Source organism: Colletes latitarsis, chromosome 14 (genome assembly GCF_051014445.1).
Source record: "Colletes latitarsis isolate SP2378_abdomen chromosome 14, iyColLati1, whole genome shotgun sequence".
NCBI classification, from domain to species: domain Eukaryota; kingdom Metazoa; phylum Arthropoda; class Insecta; order Hymenoptera; family Colletidae; genus Colletes; species Colletes latitarsis.
In genome coordinates this window covers 14,245,554-14,259,542 of record NC_135147.1, presented here as the reverse complement: position 1 = coordinate 14,259,542, position 13,989 = coordinate 14,245,554, and the positions used below count along the sequence as shown (strand labels likewise).

Genomic DNA, 13,989 nt, shown 5'->3' with positions numbered 1-13,989 from the left:
TACGAGCTAACGTGTTGCGCTAGAGAACGTTTTTCAATCGCTACTTAGAGAATCTAAAGAACAATACTGAATAAAGTTGTTAAAGTATTTTTAACGTATTGAGTTGTTTGATTTCCGCGCGCCTCGCCGAGCAGAGCGGTTCAGCGCTCCACGGGCACCGTCCCACGACCCTATTTCCCTAACTCACCAACCACGTGATTCGCAACATATATTTTTGGTGACAGCGGTGGGATAAGTTTAAAGTAAATTGGAATTACACTCGGGCTAAGACAAACTTTGCCGGCTCGCGAGTGCGCGCTTCAAAACTTTGAATTTTGGTGAACCGTTTTATTGAACTTCTATAATACAAAGTGAACATCAGAATCAGTGCATCCGCTCTCCCTTGGGTTTTCGCACGGTTTCCCTAAGGGCACGGGTAAATACCGGAGACGGGTGATTTCGGCGGCCGTGCAAGCCACCACCGTTATCACATGCACCCTGTTCACGTCGCGGTTGAGCTTCCGCCTTACTCAGCACGGAGAGACGAACGCCACCGAACGAGGTTCCTGTAAAGCAGAGAGACGAACATCGCCGACGACTGGAACGCCTGGAGGACATCACGGATCATCGCCGACGACTGGAACACCTGGAGGACATCACGGACCATCCCCTGACGCCTGGAGCACCTGGAGGACATCGCGGACCATCGCCGGTTTCCAGCATCTTCGTCCGGGACGCAGACCGCCAGCCCAGCAGACCGACGACGAGTGGAGGGCCCCGTTGCAGGAGAACCGATCAGCGACGTTCCGGAACATTTCCGTCGTAATTGCGAGCGCACTGTAAGTGTAGTACTACGTTAGTAATAATCACTGCGCAGACTAGTAGCTAGATTTGTTTGTACTAGTCTGATATACTCGCCTCAATTAGATTTAGTTAGTCGGTGAAAATGCCGCCGTTTTTAAAGAAATACGTGAGGGCTAAAAGGAGCCGTAAGCAGCGTCTGAGTGGTGGTAGTGGGACATTTATGGAAGAGTTACTAAAATCTCCCCACATAGACCCCCCTACTTCCGAAACCGTGGTACCGCGAACTAACGAACCAAGTTTAACCCCCGTGCAGCCAATAATTCACGGGTCCAACGCGACAGACAGTCCCTCAAACATAATTAACAGCACGTTCTCGTCACCCCCTATGTCGTGTGCCTCTCAAACTCTTTCCGTTAACTCGATCGCCACCCCTGTTCGATCTCCCGTCTCGACCTTGCCGCCGGAAATTCCGAGAACTCCGTCGCGTATGCCATATGATTTAGTCTCCGGCCTCATATCCTACTTTGATGGGAACCCGTCCCAAGTCGATCAATTCATCGCCCAGTGCAGATTGGCGGACTCGTTGGTTGGGATAGAGGAAAAACCGTACTTGCTCGCGTTAATTCAAAGTCGGATACAGCACTCAGTTTTCCGCGGCATTGTAGGCGATGATTCCCCCCCCCGGACGGTAGAAGCCTTGATAAGGTTAATTAAAGTCGCGTATCCCCGGAAATTCAGCCTTAATGACTTGGAAACTGAGTTACGGGTCGTGCAGCGGCATGATCGCGAAACGATTGAGGAATTCGGGTATCGGGTGCTCGGGATTGTGGACCGGGGGGTACAGACAGCACGCGAGAATTACGGTCCCGAGCATTTTGTCGGGATTAAAGCATTAATTATGGAAAACGCGGTTCGCGATTTTCTGAGGGGCCTTCGAAACGACATTGTCGCGGGGATCGTATCAAAGGACGATGAACGGGATTTAAGAACGATCATTAAACTAGCCTCCAGGATTGAAAACGTGGCCGGTTTCGCACGGACCCCGAGACCCGCGGACACTCCCCGGGATCATCGACCTCGGATATGTAGGACTGAAATACGGGAGCGAGCCTGCTTTCGTTGTGGAGAAGTGGGACATCTAGTCGCGGACTGTCGCGGCGCGATTAATAACCGATTCCATGGGCCCCAATCGAACACACAAAGACACCGACGATACTGGGGAACGGGGCGCGAGGAAAGTCAGGGCCATCGGTACGGTTCGAATCATGTGCCTAGGGATACGCGGCCCCCAGTCCCCTTACTCTCCATGAACCAAGGGCGGAATCTAGAACGAAATCCCTGGACCAACCCTTTAAACCCCAAGGGGTCTCCGTCAACGGGCGCGAGGCGGAGGGGCCCCTTGATTTCCCGCGCCGAGTCCACTGCATCTGCTATGAAGCAGGGTTGAGTCGTATCGCGCAATCGCCAATTGTCCCCTTGCTCCACAGCTATTTCCACCGCGGTTTCGCTAAATTCCTGGTCGACACCGGCTCCCAACTTAACCTAATTAAACAGGGCGAAGTAAATTCGGATATAATGGTTAATACTAGGGTAATTTATCATCTCACCGGCATAAGTTCAGGGACGGTTCACACGCGAGGCGAGGTCATCATACCCATCTGGGATATCCCGATACACTTCCAATTGGTAGACGTAGATTTCCCTATCTCCGAGGCAGGCATTTTAGGAGTACCGTTTCTGCAAAAACAACAGGCAACTCTCAGATTTAAAGAGGACTTTCCATGCATGATGCAATTCGAACAGGATCCGTTCGCCTCCGGTTTTTCATCGCATTATCTTCCCCCGCGAACCAAGGTCCTAATCTCGGCCCCTGCAAGGAATAGCAACGCGTCGGGTTATGTCAAACGGATTGAGGCCGGATCCGGTATTTTCATAGGCGAGGTGTTAGCCAGCCAACGAAACGGTTTCGTCAAGTTATACGCGATTAATACCACGTGCGATCACGTCACCGTAACGATTCCCCCTGTAAATTTGGAAGAATTCGATTCGAGACCCGCGGCATCTCGATCCTCCCGTACGGAAACCCCGACCGCAGGCAAATCTGAAGACCACGCCCGAAGGTTGAGCGAGCTCATTAAGGCACTCGACTTGAAGCACCTTCACGAAATCGAAAGGACGAGTATATTAGAAATCATCAGTAAATTTCCATACCAATTCCATTTATTGGGCGATAAACTAAAGGCTGCTAATGTCCCCCACCATTCCATCCATACTGCAGACAAATTACCGATAAATACAAAACAGTACAGGTTTCCACCGGTTCATAAAAGTGAAATAGAAAACCAGATAAGTTCCTTGCTCGACAGTGAAATAATCCAGCCCTCAATGTCCCCATATAATTCCCCCTTGTGGGTCGTCCCTAAAAAGCCAGATCCCTCCGGAACGCCCCGATGGCGAATGGTCATCGATTACCGTAAACTGAATGAGAAAACCGTAGCGGATGCCTATCCTCTCCCTAACATTACCGAGATCTTAGATCAATTAGGAGGGGCTAAATATTTTAGTACCTTAGATTTGGCCTCCGGGTTTCATCAAATCCCCGTAGATCCGGCGTCCAAGTCCAAAACGGCTTTCTCCACCCCCCATGGCCACTTTGAATTCAATCGGATGCCTTTCGGCCTGAGGAACGCGCCAGCCACCTTTCAGCGAGTTATGGACCTCGCGTTATCCGGGTTGCAGGGAATCGAACTTTTCGTCTACATGGACGATATTGTTATTTACGCGGCTTCTCTTTCGGAACACGCACGTAAACTAAGGGCCCTTCTGGCTCGGCTGCAGAATGCTGGACTAACCCTTCAACCGACGAAATGTCGTTTCCTGCAAAAAGAAATTGCATACTTGGGTCATAAGATTACCAGTGAGGGAGTCAAGCCTGACCCAGATAAAATTCGAGCTGTAAAAAATTTCCCAGTACCCCGCACGCGGAAAAATATTAAACAATTTCTAGGACTGGTAGGTTACTATAGACGATTCATCCCCGATATGGCTAAAACCGCAAAACCATTAACGAAACTTTTAAAGAAGGATGTACCTTTTTACTGGACTCCGGAAGTTCAAAGCTCTTTCGAAATTCTAAGGGATGCCATTTGTGCGGAACCCTTGCTTCAATTTCCCGATTTTTCGCGACCATTTCTCGTCACTACGGACGCCTCCGATTTTGCGGTGGGTGGCATTCTAAGTCAAGGAACAGTAGGAACGGACCTCCCTGTAGCTTACGCATCTAGAACATTGAACGAGGCCGAAATTAATTATTCCACGATAGAAAAGGAGCTTCTGGCAGTTTTATTCGGAGTAGAGCATTTCAGACCTTATTTGTACGGCCGGCAATTCACCTTGGTCACGGACCATCGTCCCCTAGTGTGGCTGCACAGTGTTAAGGACCCCACTTCTAAAATAATGAGATGGCGAATAAGGCTAAACGAGTACGATTACAACATAATATACAAACCTGGTAGAGTCAATGCGAACGCAGACGCACTCTCGCGCAATCCCGTAGATGCCAACGCGAATCCCGATCCCACGGTACAATCGGGCGCAGATTCTAGTCCTTGTCCGAGGCGTCTGGGAAGGGTGCAAGTCTGCGCAGACAAAACACCAATCGTAGATTCCGAAACGGACAGGGCAGATGACGCGCAATCCGCGGAGAACGATAGATTCATTGCCTCTGTGTTCCTAGCGCGCAGGAAAACAGAGGGGAAAGTAAACGAGGTCACCGACGGCGTAGTAAAGATTTTCGATTCGGAAAAAGCATGCTCGGTAGTAGATGTCGCGAAAGAACTTCCTGAAGGAACACCCCAGTCGAGTACCCCAGAGTCTCCTCAACTCGGTCTTTCGTTGGCTAACGGGTGTATAATCCGAACCCCAGGAACCCGCTTCGGGGGCCGTGAGAGGGAATCTGTACTCGACGTGCAACCTGTGTCATCTCAGGGGAGAGGGGCGCCCCGTGTGAATGAGTATCCCATCCAGTCAGGTGGGCTGGGTGGATGTTTGCAACTCGGTCAGGTGGACCGAGGTTTGCGTGAATCCTGGCGGGTGATGCCAGAAGGTGTGAATGAGTATCCCATCCGGTCAGGTGGACCGGGTGGATGGTTGCAACTCGGTCAGGTGGACCGAGGTTTGCGTGAATCCTGGCGGGTGATGCCAGGTGGAAGTGTGAATGGGGATGACCAGGACCGCACAGGGATATCCAGTGGTGTGACCTCGGTAGAAAATTCGGTAGACCCAAACAAATTAAATTTCCCCGTTCAGTATAGTATATTAAACTTACTTAGGAAAATCGTTAATGACCCGCAACACAACATTACCATACACAGTAGGGAGACTATAATCCCACCAAGGTCGGACTGCTCACAGATTATTGAAGAGCACCATGAATCGGTAGTCGGAAATCACCGTGGCTCCTTTAAACTTCATCAACTTATCCAGGAACGGTTTTACTGGCCCGGTATGGCAAAGGAAATCGTAGAGTTCGTTCGTTCGTGCCCCACCTGTCAAAGGAACAAGAATTATACTAAGCAAACAAAACAGCCGATGCGAATTACCGACACCCCTAAACGCGCATTTGAAAAGGTGCAAATGGATATAGTCGGGCCCCTACCCGTAACTAAAAGAGGTAATCAGTACCTACTTACCCTGCAAGATAACCTCACAAAGTATTCAGATGCAATTCCGCTACGTAGCATAGATACCATAAGTGTTGCTCACGCTCTTGCTGAACAATTCATCAGTAGGTTTGGATGTCCGGGAGCTATTCACACCGACCAAGGCAGGAATTTTATTAGTCAGGTCATGAAGAACTTCTGTAAAATTTTTAAAATCCAGAGAATAACCTCTACCGCTTTTCACCCACAATCATTGGGCTCCCTTGAAAGAGCTCACCGTGTCTTCATTAATTACCTTAAACATTACTGCACAAAGACCGACTGGGATGAGTGGATAAGATTTTGCATTTTTTCATACAATACCTCTGTGCATGAGGCTACTGGCTTCACCCCCCATGAACTGATTTTTGGCAAAAGGGCCAATATTCCCTCAAAATTCTCCACGGGTTCAGCACCCAGAACATTCGCGCAACATCTAGATGAACTTTTTGTAAAAATCACCACTACTCAGACAACTGCTGCACAGAATCTAGAAAAGGCGAAACAGAAAAGTAAAAATTATTATGATCAAACACTTAGACCTTGTAAATTTGATTTAAACGATATGGTATACCTGCTTAAGGAGCCCAGAACCTCCAAATTCGATTGTACTTGGTTAGGCCCCTATAAGATAAACCGATTATTTAGCGATTTAACCGCCGAGATAGAGTTAACGAAAAATAGATTTAAGATAGTGCATACCAATAAATTAAAACTAGCGCATATAAGACCGGACTCTCCCTCCGCGGGAGATTAAATAAAGTAAATAACCTGTAATACTCGATGTAGTTACTCAATGTAATGTTTTGCGGATTCGGGACTACGCTCTAATTTATGTTCTCCGTATATAATGTATATCCCAACTGACTCTGTATAGCTTACTGCAAATCGCCACACCGACTTTTGTTAACCGTATAGTTTAATACATGTCGACACCGGAATATATTAACTATTTCCCTGCGAATATTAAGTAATCTCGAAATCATAAAGCGCGTGATAGGTATGTGTATATTGTACGTGGTAAATATTGTTAACCGACACCGACCTGGCTCAGGGTAATAATAATAAATGTTGACTTTTGCTTAAAAGCTGTTTTATGAAAACACCTTTTTGTATAAGGGGGAAGGTGTTACGCATTTGCATGACGTAGGGTTTATGTACATACAGCGGTGCGACGGGAAATTGCTGGAACTGGTTTTCTCACCATCGAAGCTGCGATTTGAGCGAGGGAGATTCAAATGAAATCGCGTATTGTAGTGCGTATTATTATGGTAGGAAATTCAACGCGAGGAAATCCAGGCACAAACCGAGCATTTGTAGACCGTTGGCGATACTTTGTGCATACAATGTAGTTTCGACCGTTAGAGATAGGCTGTATGCTTGTGGCGCGGTTATGTGTGTGTGTGAGAATCGCTCGGTTGGCCATGTCGCCGGTTCTCGCTCGGAGGATCGGGAATATTCCATGGCACGCGCCGAAAACTTGGCAACCGGGGAAAGGAGGAAACAAACGCCGATCGGGACGACTGGATATATAAGACCGAGCCCGCGTGGCCGGGGCTCTCTCAGTCTATACGAGCTAACGTGTTGCGCTAGAGAACGTTTTTCAATCGCTACTTAGAGAATCTAAAGAACAATACTGAATAAAGTTGTTAAAGTATTTTTAACGTATTGAGTTGTTTGATTTCCGCGCGCCTCGCCGAGCAGAGCGGTTCAGCGCTCCACGGGCACCGTCCCACGACCCTATTTCCCTAACTCACCAACCACGTGATTCGCAACACTCTAAAAGAAATTCTTTCAATACAAAAAACTTCATTTCTAAGATTCATAAGTAACTGAAATGTAAAATCTCCAATAGAGAAGAAAAAGAAAGAAATTGATTCTCAGCAATCTATTAGAAGAAAATTAATTTTTTGACCAAAAGAATCGAATTGAAATCGAACGTTTCTAGTTTAGACTGTGAAAACTTACTGTGTATTGCATATTTCATGCCTTCCATTTTCAATCAGAAACTGTCGGCATTGTATTAGATCGTGTCTTTAATTTCGTCCTCTTTAAGGACGTAGTTTACTGAAAGTTATAAATTTTTAAATAGGCATATTAATAAGTAATTGTAATCAATAATGGCACAGAATAAGATTAATGAATTCGCATCGCGTTTCTCGAAAAATCCAAATGGATTATCCTTCGGTTTTAAGTTCCTTGCAGCGGCCGGCGTGGCGGTTTATGGTGTTACGAAATCCTTGTATACAGGTTAATTTATTTTTACGTTTAATCCTTAATTATCGTCGATAACTTGAATCTTTCGCTCTCGTTCTCTGTATATATATTTTGTACATGTATCATTATTATATCTCATCAGTAAAAAGAAGAAACTCGAATTAAAATTGTTTCCTAAAATTAATTTTAATATTTGAAATATTGATTGAAACAGTTCTTTTTTTAATATATTTAATTGCATAATTATATTTTGTTCTAGTGGAGGCGGGTCATAGAGCAATAATGTTTTCTCGTTTGGGAGGCATTCAGAAAGACATAATGAGCGAGGGATTACATTTCCGTGTTCCATGGTTCAATTATCCAATTATTTATGATATTAGAAGTAGGCCCAGAAAAATATCTTCGCCTACAGGATCCAAAGACTTACAAATGGTTAATATTTCTCTTCGAGTACTTTCCAGACCTGATGCCAGCACCTTACCTACAATGTACCGTAATCTAGGTCTAGATTATGATGAGAAGGTTGGTAAAAATCTTATTGTGATATTATATTGACATTTTAATAGTGAAGACATATTTGTATTTTAGGTTCTGCCAAGTATTTGTAACGAAGTATTAAAATCAGTTGTTGCTAAATTTAATGCTTCTCAGCTTATTACACAGAGACAACAAGTTTCAAACTTAGTACGAAAAGAATTAACTGAACGTGCACGTGATTTCAACATCGTCTTGGATGATGTATCGATAACCGAACTGAGTTTTGGTAAAGAATATACTGCTGCCGTGGAAGCTAAACAAGTAGCTCAACAAGAAGCTCAAAGAGCAGCTTTTGTAGTCGAGAGAGCTAAACAAGAAAGACAACAGAAGATTGTTCAGGCAGAAGGAGAAGCAGAAGCAGCTAAAATGATATCCTTTAATAATAATAGTTTAAAAATGGATAAAATAATAATCAAGTATAGATGAGATTTTATTTTCAAATATAAATGTCCTTAACTTCTTCATACCTGGGTTTAGCTGTAAGCCAAAATCCTGGTTATCTAAAGTTGCGAAAATTGCGAGCAGCACAAACAATTTCCCGCACGGTAAATATGCAAAATTTGATTGCGTTTATAATACTAACGAATAGTTAATGGTAATATTGATTTAATTATACATGTAATTTTTGTTTTAGATTGCAACTTCTCCGAATCGCATATTCCTTAGCGGTAACAATTTGATGCTGAATATTCAAGATCCATCATTTGATGATTCTTCGGACAAACTAAAAAGTAAGAAGTAAAGACAATGTCAAATTTTCTTATGATTATTTTTTTCTACTTATAATCAATGTTATACAGTGCAAAATAATTTTCAATGTTGTACATGTAGGTATCGAAAAATATTGTTAATAAGATTCATTAGATGTTTTTAGATATAAAATATTGCACCTGTACTTGATTTCTTCTTTATGCCATATATTACGATGATGCTCGCTCGCAAATCTCGAGCTCATATTTTTTCAGGTCATGCAGGGATGAGCTGGAACGATGCTATGAAAAGTGCAGTGAAATCTTTAAAAACCGATCATCAAATAAAAGTGATCAATGAAAAGCCATTAGTCCAGACTGTACCAGAATCACCGGAAGAACAAATATCCATTTTATTGAATTTAGCAAATAATGGGGCAAAAATGATAGTTTCTTAAATTCAAAATTTAAAGGATCTGAAGAGATCTTGCGATGCGAGCTCATCTTTTCTAACATATTCCATATCCAAATCCCACCACTATTATAATTTGTTACATTAATAGAGTTTTTAACGGAATTAAACAATTTCTCGATAATAATTTTAAATTGTCTCTTTAAGCTTTCGTATATGCATAAATTTTCTTTACAAAAATAATTTATATTTTATTTTTGTATAAGATAATATGAAATACATGTATGTTTTTCCTCACATTATGTTCTTTAAAATTATAGATCAAAAGAAGTTGATAATTTTGTAATTATTCGAGAAAAATGTATTATGTATACAAATCTCACTGCGTATATCGAAAATGAACTGTATTTGAAATTAATATTCGGTCGAAAAATTGGTTTGTCTGAATTTTGGACATCCAACGTTACCGTCTTAAGACCCCATTCTTCTGCGTCAATCGTCAACGATCTTCTGTTTTATTCTATCCCGTTTGCTTTCTTACTGGACATTCGGAGATATAACCAATCGGACATATTTTTTCTAACTGACTTTCTCAGCAATGCATAGTATTTTGTACTTTATCATACTTGTTTTTCGCTTTTCAATTACTGTGATCTTTTAACGCATCTTTAATCAATGCACGTGGTTTTATTTTTCATTTTCTGATGAAAACCGAACTCATATAGACGGTTGTTTGTTAATACCAAGTAGAAATGAGAACATAAACATAAAGGTAAAAAAGGATTAAATAAGTTTTATTGGCAGTGAAAAGGTTAGACTACTCTTACATATCCAAATACGTCTGATCATGTAATTAACAAAAGCTGTGGAAGCGGTAAAATGTGACGTCATTTTCTGTTGGGGAAGTGTCTCCCACTGCATATAGTAATATACGGAAGCGATACTTTTGTCAGGACCTTTGATGTTCGATATCCCAAAACTTTGACTGATGTGTATTCTTTAACTTTTACATGTAATTAGCGTTACTGATAAATCAGACACCGAGTATAATCGAGCGCGTGTTGTGTTCAGAATAGATTTCTATTGTATGAGCACAGACGAGGTATACGAGTAGACCTATCACCACCAACGAGGTATACGAGTAGACCTATCACCACCAACGAGGTATACGAGTAGACCTATCACCACCGACGAGGTATACGAGTAGACCTATCATTCTCGAGTCGAGAGTCTCGACTGCTCAGGCATTTTTACTTTCCGACCTATGTATAGGCGTACATAAGCAAAGTACCCATAATGAAAAAAAAATTTAGTAAAATTTATTTTACGGAAATACACGTTTTAAGACCCCCTGATCATATTTTAATTATTGAAAAAAAAGAAATTTTTTTTCATTATTCCTATGTATGAGCGTATATATGTATATTATTAATACGATTGAGTATAAATGGCTGAATGAATTTAAATGGAACTTTACATTTAAGGTTTATGTTCTCATTTCAAAGTCTGGTTAGACTTTGACTATAATCAGTCCATAGATAATAATGAATATACCTCGTGTTTTATAGTTGTTCCGATACATAGGCGTAATTTATAAAAGATCTTTTAAATATTTCATATAAATCTTGGGAAGAATTCAATTTTATGTAAAAAAAATTGGCAATTATTGAGATTAGGTTCCTCCTCACCGATTTTGATGAAATTTAAATATGTTGTAGAACTCAACATTTTGAACAACTTTCTCCTATACATATAACCGCCGCACGGTCTTAGTTTTCGAGATATTTTCGAAAAACTGCTGCTACTACTACAATGAATTCTATGAATACCTATGCATGCACGGCGGCGTATGCGTCAGCATCGGACCACCGCGCCGCCTATCCACTGTTTTACGATTTTTTAATTTTAATTTTACGATTTTTTACTTTGACTCGCGTGTGCCGGTTGCCTCACGGCAGTCGGAAATGAAATATAGCCTAACCTAACCTAATCTAATATAATATTTCTAATCAATGAATTAGGTTAGATTAGAGTCTAAGATAATATTCTGGTCGCCGTTAGGCGACCAGATATAAACTTAGATTCAAAATCACTAAAATTAGTTAAATTTGATTTTTAAGCCCACCCGTTATACAGGATGTTCGGCCACCTCTGGGAACAATTTTAATGGGAGATTCTAGAGGCCAAAATAAGACGAAAATCAAGAATACCAATTTGTTGATGGAGGCTTCGTTAAAAAGTTATTAACAATTAAATTCAAAAATTTCTAATCGTTTTGGAAAAATTATTTTCGGTTTCGGGGGTCAATTATAATCATTTTTGATGAATACACATATCCCCGAAATCCTACCTTCCCTCGAGAAAAAAATTCGGGTAGGTGGTGAAATTTCTCGGTGAAAAAAAAAATTTTTCAAATCGTTCTAAAAAAATTATTTCCGATTGCAAGGGTCGATTACAATCATTTTTTATGAATAGATATACCCCGGAATTCCTACCCAGTTTGGAGAAAAAAATTCGAGAAGGTGTGAATCTTTAAAACACCATAACTTCTGAACGGATTGGACGATTTTAATGTTCAAAAAGCCAAACGCCGCGTATTTTAGTGTAGAATATGTAACAATTATAAAAATATTAGAAAGGTTGTTCCTTGGCCCCGTAATATTAGAAAAACCCCATAAAAATGGTCCAATTTTCAAACAACCATAACTCCTATAATAGTGAATACATTTCAATGAAACTTTTTTTTGAAGTAGAGCCCATAGGTACCTACAAAAAAGTATTAAACAACTTTTCTGTAGGACGTCAAGCGAAATTATTAAAAATCAAAACGAATTTTTAAGGAAAATCGACAGGGGGTAGGTGCCTAAATTTTTCGGCGAAATTGAAAAGTTTCAAATCGCTCTGGAAAAATTATTTTCGGTTGCGGGGGTCAATTATAATCATTTTCGGTGAATAGACATACTCCCGAAATCTTACCCACTTTCGAGAAAAAAATTCAGTATTGGCGGAACTTTAAACGTTAATAACTTCTTAACGAAGCCACCATCAACAAATTGGTATTATTGATTTTCGTTTTATTTTGGCCTCTAGAATCTCCCATTAAAATTTTTTAAAAAGAACACCCTGTATATGTGTATATGTATCAGTGTCCGTCGATGTGTTGCTGCCTGCAAAACAGTAGAAAAACGGCGATCGCATACCAATGCGTAAGAGGTAACACGGATGGACACGACAGACAGAATTCAATGCATTAGTTCCGACAGTTTTTCGAAAATATCTCGAAAACTAAGTCCGAACAGCGGTTATATGTATAGGAAAAAGTTGTTCAAAATGCTGAATTCTACAACATATTTAAATTTCATCAAAATCGGTGAGGAGGAACCTAATCTCAATAATTACCAAAAAATTAAATAAACTTTTTCTCTATCTTTTCTAGAAAAGAAAAACTTAAATGAAATCTTATACATTATATGCTTACTTAAATCGCATTGAAAACGAATACTACAAATGTTTTAGAATAGTGTGCAAAATGGTCTCACTCGTAAAGGATTAATTGAGAAATAAATGTTTGGTAAATGAAAACAGGTAAGCAGCTTAACCAGCTGCGATTTTCGCTAAGACAAATTGAAAACTCGATTTTAACAAGGAAAAATTGGAAATACCCGAATGGTACCCGGTTTTGGGTTAGGTTATTACATGTACTTATCTTCAGAAATAGAACTATATTTACAACTAATTGGCGTGGCGTAAGTGATGAGATGTTTACCTGCAAGTTCGAGCTTCTTTTGCTCTGCAGGTTCGAACCCTGGCAGAACAAATCTTTTTTTTATTTTTTCAATCATATTTTAATCGTACACTAAATGTGACATTATATTTTTGTCTGACCTTCGAATATTTTTTTTTTTAAAGTTTTTAACCAATTACATTTAACATATGTTATTTTCAATGTACGAAGTACATGAATCTGGATTGTACTTTTCGTAAAAACAGTCAAAACATACAAATTTCAAGCACCACGTATATCTAATGAAAGTTCTTTTTTCACAGAAATTACAAAATTTTGTATTTAACTTTGATGGTAAGGCCGCTTCATTTACATTGATAAAATGTGAACGATTTTCGGATAGTCGTACCTTGTACCTCGTACTTTTTACCTTATACTTCAGGTAAAAAGGGATATAACTGGGTAAAATAGTTTTATACGTTTGCCAGTTTTATACATACTTTGTATCCATTGATTTTAATTTCAAGCATTAGCCTTTGGATGACTATGTAGGGCAAACAAAACACGCACTGTTGCTAGGGATCGTGTCTTCTTATTTCATACGGAACCTCGCGATTCTCTCCGTTATGCAACTAATGCGTTTCGCATTTTCGATCGCCTCGCTCCCGTCTTTGGAAAATAAAAACTGATCCCCTATTTCAGGAAAACGTCCATGCGTCACATCCAACCATTGTTACCGTGGTGAAATCGACTTTTTCGCCTTCGCCTTTGAAAAAGATTAAGTAACAGAGTTTCCTTCATTGAAAGAAGAAAAATTTTCTATTCTTTTATTTTAATATGATTGATTTTAACGAGTCAGCGTTTTTTTAAATTGCTAAACAAAGAGAACAAATAGGACAGTATTTCCAAATTTTTTCAGATTTAAAA

At 40.7% G+C, this 13,989-nt stretch overlaps 2 protein-coding genes across 2 annotated transcripts; one reads left to right on the top strand and one right to left on the bottom strand.

The window, feature by feature from the left end:
• Nucleotides 1-312: 312 nt before the first annotated feature.
• LOC143349815 (uncharacterized) lies at nt 313-3,542 on the bottom strand. Its single transcript, XM_076781363.1, has 4 exons — nt 3,351-3,542; nt 2,391-2,520; nt 2,132-2,325; nt 313-816 (listed from the first exon to the last, which is right to left on the bottom strand). Exons 2-4 carry the CDS (start codon nt 2,394-2,396, stop codon nt 636-638), a joined length of 381 nt encoding a protein of 126 aa, XP_076637478.1. The 5' UTR covers nt 2,397-2,520; nt 3,351-3,542; the 3' UTR covers nt 313-635.
• Nucleotides 3,543-7,376: 3,834 nt separating this feature from the next.
• Phb2 (prohibitin 2) lies at nt 7,377-9,635 on the top strand. Its single transcript, XM_076781120.1, has 6 exons — nt 7,377-7,733; nt 7,960-8,222; nt 8,289-8,606; nt 8,705-8,782; nt 8,872-8,968; nt 9,203-9,635. Exons 1-6 carry the CDS (start codon nt 7,604-7,606, stop codon nt 9,382-9,384), a joined length of 1,068 nt encoding a protein of 355 aa, XP_076637235.1. The 5' UTR covers nt 7,377-7,603; the 3' UTR covers nt 9,385-9,635.
• The last annotated feature ends 4,354 nt before the right edge of the window (nt 9,636-13,989 follow it).

Bases quoted from the DNA above. Each gene is read 5' to 3' on its own strand.
- LOC143349815 (XM_076781363.1), bottom strand. The intron at 817-2,131 runs GTTGGTCCAGGG...CTACACTTACAG, and splicing joins GACCCCTTGGGGTTTAAAGG to TGCGCTCGCAATTACGACGG.
- Phb2 (XM_076781120.1), top strand. From the start codon at position 7,604: ATGGCACAGAATAAGATTAATGAATTCGCATCGCGTTTCTCGAAAAAT. The intron at 7,734-7,959 runs GTTAATTTATTT...ATTTTGTTCTAG, and splicing joins TACGAAATCCTTGTATACAG to TGGAGGCGGGTCATAGAGCA. The intron at 8,607-8,704 runs ATATCCTTTAAT...ACTTCTTCATAC, and splicing joins AAGCAGAAGCAGCTAAAATG to CTGGGTTTAGCTGTAAGCCA.